The 27,082-nt window shown below is 38.5% G+C and overlaps 1 protein-coding gene across 7 annotated transcripts in view; it reads left to right on the top strand.

Annotated features, from left to right (window-relative positions):
- Positions 1-27,082, top strand: part of NEK10 (NIMA related kinase 10) — a 218,789-nt gene that overhangs the window by 176,073 nt on the left and 15,634 nt on the right. For 4 of the 7 annotated variants that reach the window (XM_058553988.1, XM_058554006.1, XM_058554014.1 and 1 more), the window contains 4 exons: positions 2,076-2,113; positions 2,212-2,352; positions 15,557-15,657; positions 24,522-24,632. In XM_058553988.1, coding sequence (XP_058409971.1) covers positions 2,076-2,113; positions 2,212-2,352; positions 15,557-15,657; positions 24,522-24,632 — 391 coding nt within the window. Of the gene's footprint in view, positions 1-2,075; positions 2,114-2,211; positions 2,353-13,668; positions 13,699-15,556; positions 15,658-24,521; positions 24,633-27,082 lie in introns of all 7 variants that reach the window. The other 3 variants (XM_058554028.1, XM_058553994.1, XM_058553999.1) reach the window with 3 other exon arrangements.

The following is a 27,082-nucleotide window of genomic DNA, read 5'->3' as shown; positions in this document are numbered from 1 at the left end:
CTAGAGGTAGACTTCCCTCAGGCTCTGCATAATTTCAATCTTTTGTCCATCTGTGGACTCAACAATCGTGTAGTTAAAAGTTGTCACTTCTGGTTACAATGAAGTCTGTTCTATTTTGAAATTTCAGATGACTATGTTCTCTTGTGGTCCATGATATAATTTCCAGAGAAATTATATCAGGGTATTCATTGCAGCGTTATTCTTGGCTAATGTGAATAACGCTGCAATGAACACAGGGGTGCACGTATCTTTACGCATTGGTGTTTTCAAGTTTTTTGGATAAATACCCAGCAGTGGAATAGCTGGATCATATGGTAGTTCTATCTTTAATTTTTTGAGGAATCTCCATACTGTTTTCCATAGTGGCTGCACCAGTTTGCACTCCCACAGCAGTGTATGAGAGTTCCCTTCTCTCCACATCCTCTCCAACACATGTTGTTTCCTGTCTTGTTAATTATAGCCATTCTGATGGGCGTGAGGTGATATCTCATTGTAGTTTTGATTTGCATTGAGGGACTGAATTCTAAATTTTATTTTAATATTAATTTAAATGTAAAACTGGATGTAAAATATTTCATTAATTTTTATATTTGGTATATGTTGAAATGATAATATTTTACATATATTTGTTTAAATAAAACAGATTTTTAAAATTAATTTCACTTTTTTATTTCTACTTTTTAAAAAGTGGCTGCCAAAAAATTTAAACTTATGTTTGTGGTTTGCATTATATTTCTATTGGACAGTGCTGGACTTGTCCGGAAGGCTAAAGGACAGGCTTATTCCCTTGCACTTGCTGGGGTGTAGTGTGTGTGCAAGGATATGAGGTGCTGGAACAGATGCTCTGCTCCTCAGCTCAACCCTGAGGTGTCCTGCCCACATATGGCACTGCAGAGATTATGCCCCTCTTTGAACTTCCCTTTTCTTTCTTTAAACATACTGCTTATCCCAGAGCTAGGGAGAGTGTATTAACTGTGCCAGGCTGGCGAATTTCATTTACTTTTCAAGGCTCTGGAAACATGGGCTGGGAATGGGACAGAAAAAATAACGCAATCAAGAGAGGGCTGGCTTGGTGGGGGGTTAGGTGGAGTGGAAAAGAATAGGGAAGGAGCTCACAGTTGGATACAAAGATTTTGGTATTATTGTAGTACTTAAGTTGGGTGGTGGGTTAATGAGAACCAATTTTGTTATGTTTTGTAACTTAGGTATGTGTTGCATGTATGTATCAAAAATTCTATGATTAAAATGAAAGGATTGGCGTTAGAGAATTATCAACCATGTTTATTTGTATTTGAATCTCTATATTCATTCCTATTCAGCAAATGACCATCATGTGCCTTATACGTGGTAGATGTTCCACATATTTTGTTGGATTGCGTTAAATTGAAGTATGGTTCTTATAACTTTTCAGGGCACAGATGTTTCTTATTTCGTTCCAAAAAACTATTAAGAAATTGGCTCTAATCTATAGTGGAAAAAACAAGGTTGAAGGTTATTTCTGGCTATCCCTGGTGGGGTCTTAGGCCACCTCCACTGGGTGGAAGGCACTGAAACCAACTTGCAAAAAGATCAAGAAATCTAGAATTTGGTGTGGGGGGGGCACAAGTGATGTTAATACCGCTGGAAACTTGCGGAAAATTATTATCCTCTTAAATGAAAAAATCATCTCATTTCAGAGGAAGAGTTATAGTTTCTTTTTTAAGACAGCAGAAACAAAGCATAGAAAAATAATATATGTAAAATTTAAAATATTATTTCTTTTTAGTACAAAATCAGTATTTTGATTTTAATTATAACAAGAAAATCATTCAAGGCACTAAGACTTAGGCTCTTAATCATTCTTAGAGCTTATAAACAGCTGTGATGGGGCAAGTTTCTTCCACTGGCTAGTAGAATGCCAGTTCTGCTCTGGGTTTGAATATATTTATTTTCCTCTTTACTGAACTCTTGAAAGCGTCTTGAGGGAAAATAACCTTCACTTATTTTTATAATCTAGCCAGGTGTAGGCTTTCAGTAAATGTTAGTCAAATCCAAGTTGAATAAGTCCTTCTAATGGCCCCTAATTTTGTTTTCAGGGACTTCACGGGTGGAATAGGCTCAAGACCGAGACCAGGTAATTGAGTGTTGGCAGCATCAAATCATACATGCCTCCCTGAAATTCAATGTAATTTTTGTTATAGTTTCATGTCTTTCCCCCTTTTATTTCTTCAGCTTTGCTGCCTCTTGACCTGCTTCTGAAAGTGCCACCCCTCATGCTCAGGGCCCACGTTAAGGAGCTAGAGGCCGAGTTAGTGACGGGGTGGCAGTCCCATAGCCTTCCCGCTGTGATTCTCCGCAATCTCAAAGATCATGGTAGTACTTACTAGATCAAGTTGATGTCAAGCACACAATGGGCGAACACAGAATTATAGTTGGGCCTGAAATGTCTGAATGATGCTTGGGAGGTAATTTTAATACAAACAGCAGGAGCATTTCATTTTGTTTGTCCACCATTATTAGTTTGGGAATTTAAGAGTATCAAAATGCTTTCTGTGTTCACTTATTTGATTGAAATATTATAGGCTGTTTTTCTAAAACTTTCTGCTTTGGTAGAATGTTAACCAGTTGAACTATTGATGCTTAAAGTGCATACCTACTAACAAAAAATAGTAACTGTTTTACGTACATATTTCTGTAAGCTCTAGACCTATGTGGTACAAGAGAGTGAAGCGTATCTTTTTTCTATCTCCTTTACTCTGACACAGATACTTTTTTAAAGTTATTTCTATTTGTTTTTGACTAAAACAATATTATATCACATTGTTTCCTTAATAATTTGAAAATTATGATCTCTTAAAACTTAAACGTTTATAGTAATGGTTTGGAGAAAAAAGAATGTGTTAATTAATGTTGCTAATTTCTATTAAAGAGGACTAAAGTGCAACAGTAATAGTAAAATTGTTAGCCAAACCTGGACAATTCAGGAAAAAAGTTCAGTGATTGTGCTTTTAACATATGTATGAGTATATGACTCTTGAGTATAAAGTTCTATTTTATTATTTTGGTTAATTTGGGATTGTTACTTAATGCTATTTTCACTTTGGCTTCTTTAATTCACATTCTTTTGTAGAGTTAACACATATAGTGAATATGGGTGATGTGAATTGATTCACTGTAATATTAGTCCATGTCTCCACATTTATTAAATTTGCTTTGGAAGAGTTATTGACAGTTTGGGGCCATTTACACCATCAGCATAGATGCAAAAAAAGATGGTTTTGATATTAAGATGTCTAAAGCTATCATGTTGACCATGCTCTACTCCTGCTATTTTGGCACAAGGTAAGTTCATAACGTAATCATGAAGCGAAAATGACTGTTGTTGATTGATTTTATAACACCAAGAGCAGACCATACATATATATGTAAGCAATTCGCAGTTTGGTTGTGATTCTTAACAGGAATTCCTTTTCCTAAGGGGCATATTGAGTTAGCCCAGTTTAAGACTTGACTTTATGTCAGTGAAATTGATCAAATCTTTGGACCTTTAAACTATTTACAGTATAGCACAGTTTACATGTAGCATATTTCTTAGACCTACAGTTTGTTATACAATCCAATTTTTAAACATTTACTGATTTGTGTATTTTTTAATTTAAAACAGAATATAGTATAGCATTTTAAGTATTGTCAGTGAATGCTAAAGTTTCCCCACAAAAGAGTGATTAATTTCTATTAATATTATAGAGCACATTAATGCATATGAGAAAATTTGGGTTACTACCTATGGGTTATTCTACTTTCGAGTAAAAAATGAATAAATCTTTATTTTCTCCACCTTAAAGCAAAATTGTTTTTCTGCATATTATAAAAGTCATACTTCTTAAAGTATTGCAGGTAAATTTGAACTGTTGGTTGCTTTATCAAATCACAAACACTAGTACCAGCCCATTCCACTTAGATCACCTCATCTGCAAATCGTGCTCCTTTCCAGTTGTTCCCTCTGTATCTCTGGCCTAGGAGAATAAAACGGCGATATTGACACAGCTCCCCAACAATAGGGAAACAACTTTGGACCAAGGTGTCATGAAACATTGTTGGTCCAGTCAGTTATGAGTTATAGCTTAAGTATCTGTTACTCAGAATAGGTAGAGCACTGAAATGTGTGAATGATTTCTTTATAAAAAAATCAGATTAGATTAGTGTATTTTCATTTGCTTCAAGTTTTATTTAGCTTTCTTGGATGGAAAGGCACATGCTGGAAATTGTGTATAACCAACAACCACAGCCCTATATTGCCTAAATTTTCTAGAAAAAATTGTCAGAGAGGGGAGAATTTTGTCAAAACCTGAGTATGCCCCCAGGACTATATCTGGTATGTGAACATCATTTTCCAGGTGTTGTGGCAGATCAAAGGGTGAGAACTATTATTTTAGAGTGCTGAGTGGCTGTATTATAATAGGATCTTGCCTATGTGGTATTTCTAAAATGTGGACTTCTAGGTTAATATTGTGGTGATACAGCAGTGTTTAATGCACCTTGAAACTCTTGTAGAACAAATAACCATAGAACCGTTTCAAGTTAACACTGTTAAAAAATCCTCTTGTTCTGTCTTTTAATATTAGCTAGGTTGTGTAAATAATTTTTTATGCATATTCTTTAGGTTAAATAATAGACTGTAGTTCTCTGCCAATAGAAATGAAAACTGAGAAATTCCTATACTCCCTGGATGAAAATATTAACAGTAATTAACATGGAATCAATGAATGAATAATCGTTTTAAACGTTAATTATTAGCTCTATTTCCCTAACTTAGTCACTTGTAGATTACTGTTGCACAAATTTGGCCATATCTGAGAACTGTCTGTACTACTATTTTCCAAATATATGTTTCTTTAATTTCACTCACTTTCTCAACTTAAATTTATTTAAAGGGGTGTTTATATTGTTGCTACAAATGGAAAGCCAGTGTAGTATCACTTGCCATAAAAAGATGGCAATTGTAAAAATAAATGCAAATCTAAGCAAGACATTATTAAATTCTAAGTAGATATGGTTATCTGCTTATCCTGAGGTCTGTTTTGTTTGTTATGAAAGTACATTAGCTAATATTTGAAAAATGATGATAACATACTTGTTCCATACTGAAACTTAATCCTTGATATAATCAGTAGAAAGAAAACGAAATTGGAAAAAAAAACTTTCTTATTTGATCTACTTGCTATGTAAAATTATGCTGTTATTATAAGTGTGCCATGCCTTGGGAAACTCAGTTCTTTAAAAATAATTGATTGGTTGTGTTGTCTCTAGAGTTAAATGAATTAATCAAACAACTGGATATTTCAAATGGGAAAAAAAATCTGGAGTCTGTTGTATATAAAAAAAGAAACAGTCCTTTCTTGTTGAGGTAGAGAAATGGCGTTGTATATTTGTGAAAATTAAATCAGACCAAAACATATTATGTTTGGTTTATGAGAAATGTATTCTTTGTCAAGTATGTGGAGTACATTTTAATGTTGTGGATGCTATTAGCGTGGGTCAAATGTAAATTTTTGGGAACATCAGTCAAACATAAATTTAAAGTGCAAATGTAATGTCAACTAAAAGTATGAACTAATTTGACTGCATCAACACTGACATTTTCCCCTACCCTGCTCAGTTTTTCATTTTTCAGCAGCTAACACCCAGGCACTGAACTGATGTATGAGAATTCTTATGCTCTGCATTTTGAATAGAAATTATCACTTCATGATTTCTGGGCTTTTAATTATGTTTTCTTACTAGATGACTGTGAATCTATTTTTATACTTGTCTTTTGTTCATAAAGGTCAGATCTAAATAAAGTAGTCAATGTTTCATCCAAATATTCCAGGAAGCGCAACTAATGTTCTAGTTGTCCTTATTATAAGCAACCTTCAGTAGCTTACTTTCAAGTTCGTTATTGGCATGAGGTACTTACTACTAAATTTTGCAATTGCCAAAGTGATTTTGAGTACATGCTTCTCTTATTGTATTGTACAGCAATTCTTTTAGCATATAAAATTGTGCTCGCCGGATTTTAATCAAAACTCTTATATCACTAGTCTATACCATGCAATTTGGCATATAATTATATACTTTTCTACATTGTTTGTTGGGTTTGGGTATATTGGTTAGATTTCCCAACTAGATGGTAAGCATATTTGCATATATCTTGAGTATTTCCTCTGAGATGAGGCCCTTGAAAACTGCTTATTGAGTAATTGATGCAGACCTACCACTGTATAAACCCTTATTTATCTTTGCTATTGGGAGAAACTGCATAAGTAATCTTATGATTACTCAAAGAATGGGAAAACAATGGTATTTTAATGTTAAACATCAGATTGGGGTTGGGGTGGGAGACAACAGATTTTCTTTAGCGGTGATGATTTGCTTCCTAATTCTTCATGTCAAGGGAGGCATTGAGGGAGTGTGGACCAGCTCCCAGGAGGATGCTGCCTGGAGATGCAGATTTTTTTCATATTCTTTGTAGGAAAATATCTTTCCAAAAATATACTCAGACTCACAAAAGTTATTGATTATACCAATACAAGACCAAGTGCAAACTGCAATTCACCTGTTAAATGGCAGCTCACAATCCTGCCCTGGGAGTTTCTGCCTTAGAGGAGAGGCTAAATGGAAGGAGGGGAAGAAAGGTACACCACCCTCTGGTAGGAATAGAGGGGGGTCAGTGTGGCTTGTAGCATAGTGTACAAAATAATTGAGTTGATGGAGAAAGGCAAGGCTCTTAAATTCCAGATTGCCATTATTAATGCTTTTAAATGGAATTTAAAAAATAGTTTCAGAGTGTTTATAACTCCCTTTGAATTGTTATCATACAGTAATTTGAATGTTGAGGATGGTGACAGCTGAGCCAATAGTAATGAGAAAGAGGCCAGGCCACCTGTCTGCCCTCCAGTAGAGCTGAGACCATAGCCGTTCTTAATTGACATTCCTCACTATGGTTCCCTAGGTTATTTGGGATGTTTTAGATAGTGTGTAAATTAAAATTTTTTTATTTATATAGTTACTTATTGTTTCTTACTGTTTTTTTTTTATAATTTTTGTTTATTTATTTTTTCCCCCAAAGCCCCAGTAGATAGTTGTATGTCATAGCTGCATATCCTTCTAGTTGCTGTATGTGGGACACAGCCTCATCATGGCTGGAGAAGCGGTGCGTTGGTGTGTGCCTGGGATCCGAACTGGGGCCGCCAGCAGCGGAGCACACACTTAACCGCTAAGCCACGGGGCTGGCCATTCTTACTGTTTTAGGGTGCAAAAAATCAATTATTAAAGTTATTCTTCAGCAAGTGTCCTAGTTTTATTTAACCCATTAATGATGAAACCAGATGGCGGATAAAAGAGCTGTTTCCAAGAGCATTTGAAGAACAGGGATTTATATAGTTAGTCAAGAATGAAAAGCTGAAATAACACTGCTAAATTAAGTTGGTCAAATTTCTATAGGGCAATAAAACCATATATTTTTGTGACTAACTCCTTAATCAGACTATAAAGTTGTACCAATATGTCAGTTTCTGCAGGTTCATTGCTAACACTAGAGGCTATAAACTGCCTGCTTCTTTATTGGTGTGGATTGTTAGTTAAATATACTAGGACATCACCCAGGAGTATTATGTTAGGATCAAGTGGGGTTATTAGAAAATGCTCTAGCGTAATGTCAGAGAATCCAGCAATAATCATTTTGCCTACTTTCCATGATTGGGATAAATTTTTCTTGTTTAGGTAATTGAATGGGGGGGGTATCCCATCTTTTCTTTCTGTTCTTTTTAGTTTAATTGGTTTGCCTTTGCCTCTATAGTGCTGAACATAGTGTGTTTTTCGTACTGCAATATTTTCTTCTTGAGAATTCTGGGCTTTGTCAGTGGAGTTGACTTTCAGAAAAAACAATTCCCTCTAGGTGGAATGAAGGGAGCCAGCCTGACTTGGTTAGCCATTGTAGCATAGCGTAAGCAATCAGTGTAGTGTAGCATAAGTCAATGGAGAAAAGTCAGGCTAACCTGACTTGGTTAGCCATTGTAGCATAGCGTAAGTCAGTGGAGAAAAGTCAGGCTATATGGACTAGACCAAATACATATGCTATTTTTAGGCCACAAATTCAGGAACAAAAATCTAACTTTTTATATTTTCCCAATGCTGAAACTTAATTTTTATATTGAGCTCCCATTCCACATATCAGAAAACATGATCAATTAGCCTAAACGTAAATTTCAATGTGTTGGTGATTTTTTTTTATCATATCAGGCTTAACGTCAGACAAACTGAGGATTGCCCTTCTCTCTCTTCTTCTTCCCTGGGTAGTATTTTTGTTCCAAGGACTTAGCTGGCATCATGGTACTGAAGCTTTGAGACTGCCTCTGCTGGTATCTGATCTGATTATTGATGTGGTTACCCTTCCACATTGGCATCCAAAGAAGTGGCACAGCCCTACCTGACTTCCAGTTCCCAGTCCGGGTTTCCACCTGTGACTGTGTCCCCTGGAATGAAGGCAAGGCCTCTATAGGGCAAGCTTTCTTGCTCTGTCAGCTCACCTTCTTGGAGGCCTGGGAAGGTTGGCCTGCTCTTCCCCGCCTCTCTGGGCCTGGAGACTTGAGACCTCAGGAAGCTATCTCTACTGTCCCACCCCACCCCATGCCACATGATGCAGGGAACATCTGCATAACTGGGACCTCTTAGAGTTCCCCAGGGGAACTGAGCTCACAGCATTACCACTATGAATCCCCAAACTTAAAGACAGTTCCATCATCCAATTCTCCCCTCCTTCCTACCCCAGGCTTTGCCCAAAGTGAGCTGGAATTTGAGTCTCTTCTGAGACTTTCTTTTCTTCTTGTCTCTTCATCCTTTCCCCTCAGAGAAGCTTTATTTTATCCAGGAGGGGCAGGTAGGAGAACTGTTGTTCAGCAACAGTTCTTTTGAATCTCTCTGCCTTCTGCTTAGACTATTGTTTCTTAAATCCCAAGAATGTACTCTCTGTTCCCTGGTTCCTCTCTACCACCTCATCTTGGGGCAATGCTAGCCTCACACTCTGCTGCTTGACTATGGGGTGCTCATGAGGTCAAAAGTAAGTGTGGGAAATAATACAGCATCCACATAGCATCTTGCCATGTATAGTATGTAGTTGTTTCTAGGAACTTCAACTTTAAAAATCCTGAGATCATATTTTATATTTTGAAGGAATCACTAAAGAGATATTAAGTTTGGGATTCAGGGAAACCCTAATCTTCACGTGCGCGTGCGCGCGCGCACACACACAAATTAAGCCTGAACAGGATGTGAGCTGCATTATGTAAGGGTGATTCAGCCAGAATTCAAGAGTGAAAGGCTTCAAAGCAGCCTTGCTTCCTTGGGCTTTAAATGGCTTGTTTCTGAAGGTTCACATGAAGGGTGGGAAAGGAGCCTGATCACTTGGGAGGTGAAAGAAGCTGAGGCTTTGATGTGGCTTCCTGACGTCCTGTGGGAAATTCCACCGGGGCTTTCAAGGGGACCAAGCCCAGATTGTTACGTCCCTTCCTAACAGTTTCCACCTGATTGTGGAACTCTCTGTTGGTCTCTGTTGGGAAGGATTCCATGCCCAAGCCCCCCAGTCATCATCTTCTCTCTCACTTCCCTCTCCCTTTCCATGGGACACCATTCTCTCAATGAATCGGGTCCAAGCTTCTGCAGCGTCCTGGCTCCTGATCCCCACAGTCAGACAGTCACCACACGCTATTCCAAGCCAGGCTTCTTCAGCTCCAGGCCCTCCTCATAAGATCACCGTCATATATGGTCCCTGGCTACCTCTTCAGCTGTACCCAATACCATACCTTTTTATTGTACTGCACACTGGTTAAACTGGACACTTTGCTGTTCTCCAGATGTGGCCCTCACTTAGCTGACTCTTTTCTTTTGCTGGAACTGTTCCTTCTACTCAGAAGCTGCCACTCAAGCATACTTTTCTTCACACCAAATCCATGTCCTCTGCCTATTGAAGGCCTATTAATTCTTCATGGACTTCTCAAATGAAACCTTTGTATCAACTCTCTATCCCCCATCCCATGGTTCTCTGGGTGAACCTCCCATGAACCCCTTGTGAGTGCGGCATCAGTTGTCTAACTTCTGGTGCCTTCCACAGTGCTGAGCACAGGGGTTGATTGCTGAACATTTGTAGATTTGAACTACAATTCAGTTACTTTATTGCATTTTACAAAAGTAAGGGGAAAAAGATGAGAGCAAATCTGTTCACCATACTTAAAGTTAAAAGGTTGTTTCATCTTTCAACAGAGCAGTTGGTCCAATGTAGAGAAGCCCATGTAGGTTTTAGCCCCATTCATAGAGGGCCAAAATATGTTTTACTTCTTCAAAGAGCTCCTGCTGGAAACTTTCTCTTCTCCAGTTGTCCAAAATTTTCTGACTCTCAGCAGAGAGAATTCAGAAAAATAGATGTTGATACTATATCTTGGTCACCTGGAAGAATGCGGTGTAATCCATCTTTTGTAATCCAATTTTGTAGTAATTAACAGCTTCAGGGCTTGCATTGTGAATTGTAGTTTCAAAGACTGCATATATAGCATAAATCAAATCTCGACGCATTGGGGATGTGCAACTAACTTGGTTATTGTAGTGTGCCGTGAGATATTAAGGCAAAACATAGTGTACTGCACACGCTACAAAGACCTGATGCTTCCAGTTTATTACATGTATATGATTTCCAAAAATATTTAATCCATTAAATGTTCAAAGGTATAGGTAGAACATCATATTAAAAGTAGCAACCCTTTTAAGAAGACAAATAGTATTTCAGGCCTGGGAAGGAGCTTGGATAATATTTTATATTTGAGGTAACCAGAGGAATTGTCCATGATTTCACGGCCTCCTAGTGATGAGTTAGGAGGAGTATTGGGACCCCCTTAACTCCCGTCTAGACTGAGTCAGTGTAGTGTTTTAGGGCCCACCCAGTTTCATAGCCCGGCACTCACTTGCTCTGCAGTCTTGGTTGGGCAATTTCCTTAATCTCAGACTTTTTATGTGTAAAATGGGGTCAAAAAGAACTACCCTTCAGAACAGTTGTGAGGATTAAATGAGACAAAATGTGTAAAACCCTTCCCAGTGTCTCACCCAAGTCCATGCTAAAAAGGCATTGGTCTTCCTCTAGGTCCTCCTGCCAACTACTCAAGAGGGGAAAAATAGCCGTTTAGTGTTGTGCTTGCCACAGAGTAAGCTAGCAAATATAATTTTTTTTGACACTTTTAAGTAAATTACCTCTTATAAGGAACTTTGTGGTTTCCTTCTAAGTTTTAAAATGCTAATTAAATCACTATATTAATAAAACTATAAAATGAATACAAAGTATTTCAATTTTAAACTTTGATTTTATTTAAATTTTAGTGAGACCAAATATTGTCTGTCTTTTGCAGTGGGAACCACATAGATATGAATCATGGACATACTATATATGACTGACATTGAAATATAATCAGCTTCTGTAATGTCTTTTTAAGGGAAACTTGTTTTAAAAATATTCTTAGGGGGGCCGGCCCGGTGGCGCAAGCGGTTAAGTGCGCGCGCTCCGCTGCGGCTGCCCGGGGTTCGCTGGTTCGGATCCCGGGCGCGCACCGAAGTACTGCTTGGTAAGCCATGCTGTGGCGGCATCCCATATAAAGTGGAGGAAGATGGGCACCGATGTTAGCCCAGGGCCGTCTTCCTCAGCAAAAAAAGAGGAGGATTGGCGGATGTTAGCTCAGGGCTGATCTCCTCACAAAAAAAAAAAAAAAAAAAAAAAAAAAAAATATTCTTAGGACAAAATTGTCAGTATAGATATGTTGCATTTTTTGTGAATCGTTAGGAAGTGTAGTATTTTCAATGTGCTAATCTGAAAGGTTTATTGAAAGAGAATGCTTTAAAACTCAAAATGATATAGCTAAGATTTACCATGAACTTGGTAGTTATTAATGTTTAAATAAAGAATAAAAATTCAAAAGGATATCTATTTGGATTTTTATTGTTTTTGTTGTCCTAAAATTATTAAGATAAATATACATTTTGGGGTGGGATAAATATAAAAAATTGTGAGGTTTTGATTAGGTAGAAGAGGAGGAATAATAGTTCTCATACCCAGGATTAGCTGAAGTTGTTTAGGAAATCAAGAGGGTTTGCAAATGCCCTACCCTACCCGTTACAGCCCTACCCCTGCCATCATTCCCAGTTTCAAATTTCATTTTTCTCCCCAATTCTAACTCATGTGATTACTCACAGCTCAGTAATCCTGCCAGAGCACCCCAGGAGTGCTGAACTGATCATGGGATTCTGTTTTACCATGATATAGCGTCAGCAAGTAACTGAGAGACTGTTCTGGCAGTACCCGAGACTAAAAGTTACCTTTAGTCTAGGTGATAGGGGTGAGAAATGCTCTTTAAATAGAAAAGAAGTAACAGATTAGGTGAAAATACTTTTAACATATCAAATACAATAAGAGGATTAGTATTCAGCCTATGTAAAGAGCATTTACAAATCAATAAGAAAAAAAAAGCATGGAACACAAACAGGAAATTCACCAAAGAAGTGCAATAACCTCACCAGCATTCAGATAAACACAAAATAAAATAAAATGAGATTGGCAAAACTGAAAGTTTGATAAGATATAGTGTCGATCAAGATGTAGAAAAATGGATTCTCTTCTGGTCAGAGGGCAAATTGATTCAGCCACTTTAAAATGTATTTGTTAAAGTAGGAAATATGTATATCTGAGGGCCCAGCTATTTAATTTCTCCTATCTACTGTAAAAGATCTCTTGCACTTATGCACAATGAGGCATGCATATGTATACTCATTGCAGCATCATTATAATCATGAGAAATTGAAAGCAAACTAAGTGCCCATCAAGGCAGAAGTGCCTAAGTAAACTGTGATGCATGCAGAACATGTAGTACTACTCAATAGTGGTTATAAAGAATGATCTAGAACTGTGTGTGTGGACAAAAAAGAATCTCCATGACAGACAGAAAAAAATTGTAAAACAGCCTTATGATCTGTTTATTTGTTTGAAAAGAGAGAAAGAAAGGAAGCATGAGGTAATACTATAGATTTTCTAGAATAGTAGCTTTCAAACTCTTTTGGAAATGACCCTCAATAAGAAACACATTTTATATCACAACTAGTGAACTCTTACTACATACAATGCACTCTGGAATTTTTCTATCCTTTTCCATTTCATTCCATCCCATCTCATTCCATTCCATTTTTCAAAATGCCATGACCCGTTAAACTGATTTCAGGATTTAGCCATGGTTTGAAAAACACTGTTCTGAAGGTACACACTTCTGTATGTAAATGGATAGAAAAGTGACCGGAAGGCAACACACCAGGCTGATGTCAGAGGTTACTCCTGAGGAGGTGGCTGGTGGGTGGTGGTTCCAGGTAGCCATGAGCCTCTTCTGTAATGCTTGGGTTGTTTTCATGTTTGTTTGCTTGTTTTACAAGGTGCATAATGAAACATTTTTAAATTTATTTTTTAGAGAGTAAGCAATCAAAACTATTTTCAAAAGTCAAGGATTTACTGGGATTGAGAGAGTAGTGGTCAAAGGGTCTTAAGAAAAATAATTTTAGGTTATGTTGCATAATTGAGTAACTCAGAAGACAGGCATCTCAGCTAACTATCTCTGTTTTTGTATTTAGGGCCACAGATGAGCACATTCTTGTGGCAAGGTAGAGTCAAACCTGTGTGATACCCCACTCCAAATGTCGTCACAAATCTAAGAACTCTCTGCCATGCTGTGAGATTGTAACTCGTTACCTATGAATGTTAAGTCCACATATCAAAAACATAAAGTAGTCAACAGAAAAGTGATCAAAAACCAAGCCTTCCAGTTTCAGAAAATGCAGAGTTAATGTTCTGTAGCAACAACATCTGCTTGGCCACATTACAGCCTCTAGTTTTTGATATTGGTCTAGACAGTTATGTTTTAAGAATTATTTCTGTAAGAAGCACCACTGTAGAAAATATGACATATGTACACTTGGCCATTTCTACAGGCTGGAGCAGATATCTCTAGCTCTCTGTTTCCTATTTTCGAGCTACCTTAATTCTTCTCATTTACCTTCAAATTTTTACTCTGAGGGTAATTTATTAAACCTCATCTTAATGGTCAAGTAATTGATGCTTAAAAGGAGTTAGACACAGTGCCTAAGGGAGATAGATGCTTTAAATTTTAAACATTTAAACGAGGTATTAAGTGCAGACAAACTAGAACTAGATTATTTTTTGTGTGCATTTCTCAACTAACTCAGTAAAGAAACCCATAAAGAAAATAATACTTCTTTAAATGTTATATTTATTTTCTCTTTTGTGTTTTGTGTCCTAAATATAAACATTCATATGCGTATAATAAAACAAGTTGAATCTTTTAATGACCACATTAAATTTTCTCCTTAAATGTTTTGAAAACAAGTTTTTTATGGTAAAATATGCAAGCTTCCTCAGAAAGCATTTATGTAAAAATCATATTTCAAAATCTTAGCGGTTGCTAAAACAATGATTGTATTCAAATTGAATTTCATATAGGTTCAAGGTTGTATGGAGGGAAGAAAAGAGGGACTTTGGAACTTTTCTTTTAAAAAAGGCAATTGGCAAGAGAAGTATTGTTGCAGAAAGCACACTATAGGTTAAAGGATGGAGGGAGAGAGCAGGGGGTGGGGAAGATAACACACGTCCATATATCTGAAGTCTCTCTTCCATTTTCTCCAGCCTAGATCTGAGGGTGAGAGGAGTCAGAGGTGGGCTTGTGGCTAATCTAGGGGTCAAGGCCGTTCCTTTAAATAGCTTTATATTCCTCAAAGTTAAGAATGGACCACTTGTGGCTATGACTTTTGATGCTGGGGAAGCAGCTCACATGCAATTTGACACCAAGCTAGCCTGAAACTGTGAAAGTGGTGTGGCTCTATGATGAGAATTCAGGATAAATTATAAATGTGTCTTGTTTAGACCTGGAGAGAAATCCAGGTGAAAATTATAATTTGTAATAACCAAGGGTTTGAAAGTTATTGATTTCTAAGTAGCTTTTGTTACTTAGAATTTTTTGGGCTTTTTGCTCTGTAAGAGTGCCTATTCAGTGTTTGCATTTAGCAGTTTTAATAAAATTAGTTTTAAAATGTGTTATTAAGGGCATTACAATTTTAAAATTTAAAAACGTAATAGCTTCTTCACTGCATGTATCTGAAGCTCAGCTTTTCAATAGCCACAGTATCCAAGGCACCGCCAGTATCCTGGTGGCAGCCTGATGTAATTGCAGGCGAATATCTAAGTGATAAATAGTCTTTCAGATGTTGTGATAGGTAATGTCATTATGTTACTTAGACATCTGAGCAGTAAAGGGAAGGAATTGTGCAGCCCATATCATAAAATATCGAAGTGTTACAGGGTCTCTGCATATTGTCTCATTGGTAGGATGAGGGTCTTTGCTTTAAAAAAAAATTTTTTTTCAGAATTTTACCCTATCTTCCACTAATATCACCTTTGAAAGAGAAAACCAGAGTCTTGACTAATGGCAGAATTTATCATCCACAGCATCTGCAGGGATTGCTGTGTCCCAGAGGAAAGTACGTCAGATCAGTGATCCTATTCAGCAGATCTTAATTCAGCTGCACAAAATCATCTACATCACGCAGGTCAGTGTGCTAGGTTTTTATTTCCTTTTCATCTTAAACGCAAGTTTGGTGCTAATATTGCTGAAGAACTTTGTGCAGTTTTCAGTTAGAATGAATGCTTCCTCTCCAACTACAAATGTTTGGGAACACTTTGGCTTAGCAGCAGAGCTAGGAAGGTAGTAGGATAAAAAAAGCAAATATGTCAGATTTTTCTATGACTTCTAACCTGCTCTTTCACTGCTAATGCCCAACCAAAACCAAACTTCAATACAAGTGGCCCTTCATTCTGGGGGTGAAAGTAGGGACACTGCTGGCCTTCTGAAGCAGCTTCACTACAGGAAAGAAAGGAAAGTAGTGCCAGCTCACTAACCCTGAGGATGCTGGGTTAAAACCAGGACCTCTCAGAGAAATGAAAACTAAAAGCACACAAAATCCAGGATTATTTCTAAATCTCAGTGACTCTTAGGCATTTGGGAAGCAATCAATATTTAAAAATGGCTATTAATTGTTATCATTTTTTTGTGTGTGTGAGGGAGATCAGCCCTGAGCTAACATCCATGCTAATCCTCCTGTTTTTTTTTGCTGAGGAAGACCGGCTCTGAGCTAATATCTATTGCCAATCCTCCTCCTTTTTTTCCCCAAAGCCCCCCGGTAGATAGTTGTACGTCATAGTTGCACATCCTTCTAGTTGCTGTATGTGGGACACGGCCTCAGCATGGAGAAGCAGTGCGTCGATGCGCGCCCGGGATCCGAACCCGGGCCACCAGTAGCGGAGCACGCGCACTTAACCGCTAAGCCACCGGGCCGGCCCAAAAAATGGCTGTTAATTATTTATAGAAATCAGTCTAATGATAAGTAACTTAACTTAAATGTTCATTTACCAAAGGTATGCACTCTTAATAAGAAAAGAAATTTTTGTAGGTAAAGAAGTGTAGACGTTTGGACAAGAAAGTAACAATTTTTTTGAAGTTTAAGATTGCATGTCTTATGCGGTTCATTCATTCCTTTATTCATTCATTTGACGTATAATTATTACGTGCCTATTACGTGCCAACCACTATCCTAAACACTTGAGACGTATCAGTGAGCAAAACACATAAACATTCCCTCACCCTAAGACCCGGAGAACCAATGTGAGGATTCCGTCCCTGCCAAGGTGGCAATCTCACTTACACATTCAGGTACTAGAAAGAAGTACCACCAAGTCAGTATACCAGTTGAGCCCACTGTAAGTCAAACTTGGGCTAATACACCTACCTCCCAAGAAGCAAACAGACAAACAAACAAGCAAAAACCCATTTTGATTGGTGTGCCATAGCACCATTATAAGACTCTAGGAATTAGTGTCAGTTTACAACCCGTGTCCAGTATTCCCTGAAAGGCTGTGTGTGTCCTCCTCCCCTGTGAACAGTTGCTCTAGTAAATGGCTGCAGGTCTCTCTGGGGATGGCTTGGAGGAAAATTTATACTGTGTACTTATAGCAATGTTTCAGGGCCTTTCCTCAAGGGACCCAGGCTTTCCCAAGGAACTTTGGGTCTTTGAATTGATTGAGGTCTGGAAACTCTGTGGGAGGCTATGACTCTCCACTGGGGCAACAACAACTCAAGTCAGTTTTGTCTCCCAGACCTAGAGTTTCTTTTCTGTTATACAGATTAAGGAATACTCGAGGAGGTTGGCCACCGATTTCCTTTCCAGGAACACCCTAATCAATTCACCACCACCAAAGATCTCTGTGGACCAAGGTATTCTAGTTAGCAGAACATGGCTGCTGCCCTTTATGGTAAATGCTCCCAGCCTGTCACTCGTGGTCACGTGCTGCCACTTGGCCTCTGCTTCTCTGGGATCATGTGATCCCCATTGGAATCACGGACTTGCAGGGTCATGCCTGGACTACAAGGGAGAAAAACCAGAGAGGTTTTCAGGGATGCTGGTGCTCCCCTCTCCAATGTATTGCTCAATGCCTTAGTGAAAGGAATGGCGTCTGAGTGTTCTTGCTGAACGTAATTGGGGAGTGAGTGCTCAAGTCACACGTGGTAAAGCCACCCCAATGTTCCTGTCTCTCCAAGCCTTTTAATTCCCTCCTCCATGTGCTAGGGAAGCTCTGGCATTTTACCCTCATTAAATGTAAGCCACCATTGAGTCCAAGTTTTAGTACACGAACCAATTAAGCTGCTACCTCCAGCTGCATGAACTAACACATTAAATCTAGAATCTTTAGTGAGTGCACCCATATCAATGAATTCAACCTGATCTAGTGCTATATTTCACCCTTCTTGGCCTAATACTCTTGGAATCCACTCCTGCACATGTTCCATGTTCTCTGAGTTACTGCTGATATGTAATAGCAAAGTCTTGCAGTTCTTTTGATGTGTACACTATTTCCTCCTGGGTCATAAGGTGCACCAACTCTCCCGGATCATATTGAAATATGACCCTAGTTATGGAGTAGACCCTCATTGTTAGGTCAAGTTGGGTCATAATTTGTAATTAAGAGGAGTAAGCATCCCTGTTTAAGATATCACCCCCTATCTGTCTCAGATGAGGTTAGTATAGAGTTTCATGCAAAGGAAGGCTTGTCTTTTCAGACACAGGGTGACAAGCTACTGGCAATGATGCCTCAGAGTTACTTGAGTTTCAAGATTGTCAATTTTATCTGGATCTGACAAGATGTTCCTATTTCAAGTTTTAGGATCTTATTCTTTTTTCCGGCTTTCACACGAGAAACTTGGCAAAGTGTTCATTCAACTGACGTTGTAATTTAGCAACTTGTCCAATTAAATTTGTGTTTGATTATCAGCCACATCAGTGCTGTGGCAGCAAGAAATAACAGATTATTTTAGGGCTGTCATGGAATCTTTCTGGGTCTCAGACCATGACTTGCACTGCGAATTAAAGGACCCAAGCTTGTCATTTTCTTTCTGTAAGTGACCAGTGCACCCTGAAGATCCATCCCGCACCATGGCCCTCGTAGTCTCCATACTGTCTCTAAAAGTCAAGTGCAGCAGTCACTCGGGCTTCCAGGGCACTCGCTTCAGTTGGCTCCTCATCAAGGTGATAATCTGAGTAATTGTGATGCCATTGCATGCTGTGGATTACCAGCATCCTATGTCCTATTGGTGGAAAACTTAGCACTGGGCTCCGTTCCAAGGGCACAATCAAACCAATTCCTAAATCCCATTGGTATGGGTCCTTCTCCTGGAAATTCCTGGAACCAAATCTGTATCAGTGAGGGTCCAATCCGGAGATAGAAACCACACAGTAATTTCAACATGCAGGTTTAATATGAAGAATTGTTAACTCTAACAGTGTATTATCTACTAAGGAGGGGAAGAGAAATCTAAAGAATATCAGAAGAGCAAATAGGGAAGTGACTACTTATGGGGCTAAGGCAAAACATCAAGAAAGGAACAAAATAGAAGAAGATACCCCCACCTGGCCTGAGGTCCAGACCTCACTGGAAAGGTCTGAGGAATCTGCTGAGGTGCTGTGTGGGGGAGACTTGCAGGGAAGCCTCCCTCTGGGGATTGGGGCAAGCTATCTATGGTGAGGTGCCATGGAACTTGCTGGAAATCAGCGCATGAGGGTGGTGTGCTGGGAAGTGCCCTCTATAGGACCGGGGAAGGCTGCTCCATGGACCTCTCTGGGAAGCCACCTGCAGTATTGGTGCCACTGAATCTGGCAGGGGGTGGGCACCACTAGGGGTCCGCATTGGTGCTGACTGCTCAGTGCCGCAGGACTGAGGCAAGGCAGGAGCATCACTGGAGCCAGAAAAACAAGCTCCATCCTCCTCCGGTGTCCCTCCAGTGCCCTCTACTGATGGAGCTGAACATCCTGCCGGCTGGCAACGGAGAAATATCCAGAGTCACAAGCAGGACAACAAAGGGTGGATTTGGAGCTAAGTGGCAATAAATTGACAACCAGCACACTTAGCCTGGGGAGTGTAGCCTGGCTCTGATCTATCATGTTTTTTCCCCAAATCTAGTATTCTTTTCCATCATCCTGAGGGATAGCCTTTGAGACTCAAGAGGCTAAAATTGATTATTTTTTTCTCCATTTTCTGCTGTCATACTTTCTCTTAGGCAATCCCATAGACTTATATACTTGATTAAATGAAAGATGGTGAAGGGGCACAGGGAAATGTGAGGGGGAGAAGCTTGGTTAATAAATCAAAATATAATCTGCTATATCTCTATTGAGTAAAGATATATTCAAAATTGCATTCCATGTAAATATTGATATAGAAATATGGGGAAAGCATTTTTAACTTTAGTGTTATGGAAATAGCTTTAAATAGCTTATTGGTTACCTCAATGATTAACTACTAAATTAGGAGAAAATATCCTTTGAAATTTAAACATAGTTTCCACCTGCCTGTCTTGCTTATTTTTATATAATAAAAAACTTTTTAATGGATGTATTCCATTTCTTTATTGGATTTCAAAGTACTTTAAAGCAAGAATGCTACTATTATAAATATCTTATTGTGCTTTTATGCTGCTGGCATAACAAATGATTTCATATTTTTTGAGAAGATGGCATTCCTTGCTACAAGTTCAGATATAACCATTGTGGTTTTTAAAATGTATTTCCAGAATACTTTAACGTTTATGACACTGCACATAGTAAGGAATGATTCCCCTTTGGGGAACTTTAAATCACAGTGCTGTCCAAAGTCAATGCCTTTCAAATAAAGGAGATAAATAGAAGTCTAAACAGTATACTAGTGTATTTGCTATAGGTTAAAGACCAAGATCAGCTTTCTCTCTCTGCTAATTGCAAAGGAAAACTGCTGAAAGTAAAACAGAATTGAGAAAACAAACACAAACAAAAAACTCTTCTTGTTCACGTATATATCTACTAGTCAAACTCTCGCAGACTTATGCTGTGGCAGCCTCCCTGGATTGCAGGGCCAGATCCCTCCTGACAACCAACAGATGACCTGAAAGGGAAAACTGCTTACTTTTGACCAGTGGTGGCCTTTCCCATCCAGTTTCCATGGAGACAGATCTGTGGAAATCATCTAAAAGCAACTATTTTAAAAGCCAGAATGTTAAAATCCTTACCCTGCCTTCAATACTTTGACATCTGTTTTCGTCAAAACTGAGATGGTAATCTTAAGACAGCAAGCTCAGAGGGAAATCAGTGGTTCATTTCCATTGCTGGAAACCACAGTCGATCTTCGGGCATGTAAGGTAACCAGAGTACATCTGTTCCCTTTCAGTATGAGTCCTTATGTCTTGCTTAGGTAAGACCTGCATAGCCAACTTAAGCTTGGATGTAACTCCATACTTAAGATTTGATTGTTTTGTTAAATAAATGTTTTGAAAATTAGCATATAGCAACTTAACATCTGTCTTCTAGAGAACAGATGGGCAGTTTGCTTGGAGCTCCTTTGGATTGCCATCTTAACACCCACAATTGTTGCCAACAGAGCAAAAAAATGTGGTTGGGAATAGCAATATGCTGTCCTCAGATGAAAGTTGTACTACTGAATGTCATCAGTGAAACATACTTTTTTTCTCAGCAGTGGTGATGGAGGAAAATAGAACCATTCATACCCTCTTATCTGGATCTCCTGGTTCTTAATGGCAGGGGGGACAGATTAAATAGAATTTAGGGTAAAGCTGTGTTTCTCAAGTAGACTCATGTGTTCAGGGTTTGTAAATTCTAGGAGAATTTTTACATTTTGTGATTTATGATGATGATAATCTTTGAACATTTTACGTTAGCATTTAGGGAAATCTCCCTTAAGCAGTAATATGTCAAAATAACTTTTTTAATAGAAAAGATATTATTTCAATGACTATCAAAGGGGACCCCATGGACCACTGATGGTCTGCCAATGTATTCTTGGTGATACTAGAGAATGTAGTTCTTTAGAAAGAATCCATATATTATGAAAGTTTTAGAAAACCTACTATAAACATACATATCAGATTTCATTTTTTTCTTTTGTTACTTTGTTTGGTTTAGTAAAAAGAAGCAAATGAAAACTAAGCTTTTAGATGTGTGATGTTGAGGGAGTCATTGTCTTTTTTAGAATCAGTTTCTTCATTAGTAAATTTCAGATAGCTTATGGGACTATCGTGATAAAGAAATAAAGTATGTGAAGTGTTTATGAACGACAAAGTGCTATACTACAGTAATGCTAGTGGTGGTGTCTGCTCTACAGTAGTGGTGGTGCTAGAAGACTCACTACCTCAGAAAGTATCCCGGCATGTTGCATAATGTCTTTAAGCTCTGATTTCCCCACCTGTAAAATAGTACCTGCTTTATAAGTTTGTTGTAGGGAAAAAAGTGACATAATACACATAAAGGAGTCATCATAGTGCCTGGCACATATAAATCATAGGTGTTAATATTCTATTCTTAGTATTATAGTCCTTATATATAATATATTTTTATACTTACATCATCTGCTGTTAAACTATGCATGAGTTGTCATTCTATGCAAAATTTTAAATTCTTCCATGAAAATTTTAAAGACTGGGTTTTGTCCAAAGTGGTAATTATTGTAATAAGATACAATAGCTTTCTGATGCTGCCCTGTGTATGAATCTTAAATTGACTTACTCAAGAAAGTTTTTATGAGAATTAAATTCAAACCATCAGGAGCAGTAAAAGCAATTCTAAGTTAACTAGATACCAAGTTAAATGAATAGCAAGGAGTTTAAGACTAGTATCTGAATTAGTAATCTAATACTCATAGCTGCCAGTACTGGGGTAGGTGCCTTTGAAGGAATCTATGGACCCACTGATACTTCACATCTTTAAAAGTTTGCTGTAGCAGGCAATTAGGTACATCAGAAAGGGCTTGCTGGCTTTCCCTTGACAGTTGGAATCTTGCTGGGCAGCAGCTAGATGGTCCTGGCCAACACTGCCCTCTGGTGTTTGATTTAGGGAAGTGGCAATTTCTGGTGGGTAACAGTAGGGAATTATAAAACCCCAAGAGGTATCTCTAGGCACTTTTCCCATCCCTTCTCCACTCCAACCCATCCCCTTGCTAGGAAAGTATGCACGTGCCCCTCCCCTTCATTGTCTGGTCCTACTTTAAGTTAAATTCATTTTACTTTTGCTAATCTCTCACGCACATATGTATCATTTATACTCATTTTCCTTCTCATCTGTCTTCCAACTATTTTCTCATTGATGCTGAGAAATTTCTCTGTCTCTCTACATTTCTTGATTTCTCCTTTTCATTCCATGTGAAAGGACAACAATAAGTATGGCTATTTGCTGGGGGTAGGAGGTAGTAACCACATCTGAACCTTTCAAAGCATACCGAAGAGCTTCAGAATCTCCGATCTTACTTCTGATTAACCCTACTTTGAGTCAAGCAAAGTCAAAGGATTGACTAGCATTAAAAATGCATTTTTGAAACTTTTTCCAACTGCATTGTTTTTCCATTTTATATCATTACAGTGCTTCATAATGTGTCCCATATTCTATTGTGTTTGGGCTGATGAACAGTTTTTCTTTGGCTATAAAATCAGCTGTTGTGAGCCCCTGTAGATCCTATTCATTGCTCTATTATTACCTTTTATATATCCCTCTGTTTCATGAAACTTGAATAATATATGTTCCTTATATTAGTCGAGATAACGGTAAGTTATACTGCACTGACAGATACACCCTGAAATCTCTTGGCTTTACACAGTAGAGGTTTATTTCTCACTCAGCTAAAGTTGGACAGGTCAGGCGGCTGTCCTCCATCTTGCGGCTCTGCTACCTGGAATAGGTGGACTCCAGGCTCCTTGCCCTAGGCGAGGGCAGGGATGGAAGAAGAACACTGGCTTTGAATGGCCTCATTCTCAGAGTGACACACATCATTTTCATTGGCCAAAAGTAGTCACATGGCACCAAACCAAAACTGTGAGAGTATAGAAAAATGGAGTGGGAGTGGGGTAATAACGGTCTCTGCCACATTTTCTTTTGATCTGAGCTTTGAACTATATTCTTGTTTTTTTTTTAATCTTAAGAGCGCCTCCTGCCACATTTTCCTTCCCACTTAGCAATATTTTTTCATAGTGATTCCTTTTCCTCTCCTTCCAAGTTCTCTCCATATTTTAAAGAAACCAAAGATTACTTCCGCTCAGGCTCCTTATCATTCTGACCCTATTTCTTTTCTCTGTTATCCTTCTCCCAAACTTCACTTCATCCCTCTCTGCTTTTCATGGCCTTTGATTTCCTTGTATAAATCCAGCCTGCAAAGTACCACAAAATCAATTTTTTGAAATCCCATTTTCATCCAATCACCATATTTTCTAAGATTCTGCAGTGACTTCCTACTACTTACTTATTAAATCGAACTTCTCCTGGCCCGACCCTAAGATGTGCTAATTCATTCTCTCTTTCTTCTTGATAAGTTGATCCCTACAGTCTGATCTCTCTGCAGCTGTATATTCAGGAACACTCAGAGGCAGGCATCTGACTCTGTATTAGTGCAGATACATATTTCCTGGTCCAAAGCATCAGATCCTTCAGGATGAGGGCCATGGTTAGAGTGTTTAGCATGTTTCTGGGCATGACACAAGCACCTAAACATCTGATAGGATGCATCCTTCCTTGTCAAGTCTGTTCTTTACAAAATTCAATTTATATATGTAATTAATATATCATTTAATTGTTATATGAAAAATAATATCAATAAAATGAAAGAACAGTAAGATAAATGGAAGCAACCTTTTAGCAGAGTAATATATTTCTTCTGGATTGTAGAATGAAAAATTATAACATCAAGTCATGCTATTTGGAGTAAAATTTAAATTCTTATTTAGTCCTGTTGAGTGAATATTGTTACACTGACCCTCAGTAAATGCTTCCAGGGAGTCAACTGTGCAGTGTGAACCATTTACTTATAATGATTGTTTTCTCATTTTATGCAGCTTCCTCCAGCCTTGCACCACAATTTGAAAAGAAGGGTTATAGAGAGATTCAAGAAATCCCTCTTCAGCCAGCAGAGTAACCCTTGTAATTTGAAATCTGAAATTAAAAAGGTATGGTATTCTGCATATAGAAATTCCTTTTTGGCTAACAAAAACACATTGTAAGAGTTAAATTTTATACCTTCTTTGCTTTGTACTTTAAGCTCTGTTCTCTGTTAAAGGATATTATCATTGTCTGTCTTAGTCCATTCGGGCTGCTATAACAAAAATACCATAAACTGGGGAGCATATAAACAGCAGAAGTTTATCGCTCACGGTTCTGGAAGCTGCAAGTCCTAGATCAGGCTGCCAACGTGGTCGGGTCTGGTGAGGACCCTCTTCCGGGATGCAGACTGCTGACCTCTCGCTGTATCTGTGCATGATGGAGGAGGCAAGGGAGCTCTCTCAGTCCTCTTTTCTAAGAGCACTTATATAAGGGCTACCTCCTTATTACCTCATCACCTCCCAAAGGTCCCACCCCCTGATACCATCAGCTTGGAAGGTAGGTTTTGACATATGAATTTGGGGGAACACAAACATTGAGACCACACCACTGCTTAGGATACTAAATCCAGGATATGTCTTTGCCTCTAATTTTCTCACCTTTATTTCTGAAGCCATCATTCTCAGAAGACTAACAGAAAGTTCTTTCAGAATTAATGCATGTTTTCCTAAGAATAAATATTATTAAATATCTTTAATTTAAATATATACATATATTTTAGCCTTTTTTGGAGACCTCTATTTCAATCTTCTATTAGAATATTCTTCAGCAAGTCCCTAAATTCATCTTTGCCACTGTGAACAAGCCGTTTAGCCCTCTGAGGTGGTGATTTCTATCACCTATGAAGGTGGAATGAACTATTTCTAACTTCTTTCTGTCTTCAATACTCTACAGTCTCCTAGACTTCGGGTGCTAGTAAATATTTCTATTTATATGTAAAGAAACCAAGTCACAAAGAAGTTAAATCAACCAGATAGAAAGAGAATTATTTATCTCTGGTTAACACAGCTTGGTGACAGGAAATCCTTTTGTCCTGGTTGGTAGCCATTTTGATACAGCCCTTGGAGGTGGTCACAAGCTCCCATTCCCCTGTCCCTGAAAGACCCAAGGCCCAGGCAATTTGGGTCCACCTGGGTAAAGATGCTTGGTCCGACTCCAATTTTATATACTTTTTTGAAGTTTCATCATATACTTAAACTTTGGTGCAGTCGTGCTGCCAATGAACTTTTTCTTTAAGATTTCCATTTTTCTTTAAGATTTCCATTTTTCTTTAACATATCCAATCTTAAGTGTAAATATACTCATGGTTCAGGTAGTAGGATGGGCTCTTTGATAAGAAATGCGAACAGTATGTTTTTGCTTTGTTGCCTTACATCAGTGCTGTCTGCACATCACAAACAGAAGACAGAAAAAAAAGACACAGCTGCAGGTAAACAAAACATAAACCCCACCTCGTCAGAGATTAGAGAGCAAAATTTCTTTCGTGGGTTGTGTTGGCAAGGAAGGCCAAGAAACAAAGCTGGGAAGATCAAAGCAGAAGTGGAGGAGCCCTCAGATATTTATTTTATGATATTTACACATTGCATCGTGAATACCAAGAAATATAGTTTAAAAAGACAGAAGCTCAAATCTCCCGTGAAAAGATTACATGTGGCTGGGTTTTTATATTCTTGTTGAAATGATATTCAGAATAATCCACTTTGCACACAAATTTATTTTAACAGAAACCCTAGCTTTATGAGATGAATGTTCCTGCTGCAAACTGTCTGATGCACAAAGGTGGCTGTGACTCTTCCTCTACTCAGTAATTTTCCATCAGTGTGTGTCCCTAAAGCGAATAGTTTTTTCTGTTATTACTTAGGTTTTCAGTATTGCATCCCTTCTTTGCTGTCTTTCTTTTCTCTCCCAATAGAAAAGAGATTTCCTTTTGTCCAATTGCGCCCTCCACCCTTGTCTGCCTTCCTCTGTGTAGTGGCAACCTCTCTCACTAGAGCAGCTACCTTCTGTTCTTGGTCTGGGGAAGTAAGAACAGGGTTTGATGGGTGGTAGAGGGCGTGCAGGGAGCATGGGTGAGGGAAGCCGAGGGGGCATAGATTCATCCTTATTTTCAACCTGCTTAAGAGGCAGATTAAATTCTCCTGTGAAGAATGCCGTGGTCCCCTACTCTGATATTATAAGCTTGTGGTGGTTCACACCATCATGGCATATACCCTCCTGATCAGGGAGGCAGGCCTCGCTCCTGTGTGCTAAAGAAATCTTCAGCCTGGGATATTAACATGTTGCCTATTCTTCACTACTGAACTGAGAAACTAGCTCCTCCATAAAAACCTTCCTTAATTTTCCTTGTCCAGAGTTAATCTCCCCTTTCTCTCTGCTTCAATCACTTTTTCACTCATGTTGTTGTGTTTTAAATAGCTTTTTGTCTGCTTTACATTTCTGTTTCTCCCAAAGGCAGTGAGTGTGTCTTATTCATCTTTGATTCACCAGGGTCTTACACAGTGCCTGGCCATAGTAGATG

Source organism: Diceros bicornis, chromosome 2 (assembly GCF_020826845.1).
Source record: "Diceros bicornis minor isolate mBicDic1 chromosome 2, mDicBic1.mat.cur, whole genome shotgun sequence".
NCBI classification, from domain to species: domain Eukaryota; kingdom Metazoa; phylum Chordata; class Mammalia; order Perissodactyla; family Rhinocerotidae; genus Diceros; species Diceros bicornis.
This window is presented reverse-complemented; position numbering and strand designations above follow the sequence as displayed.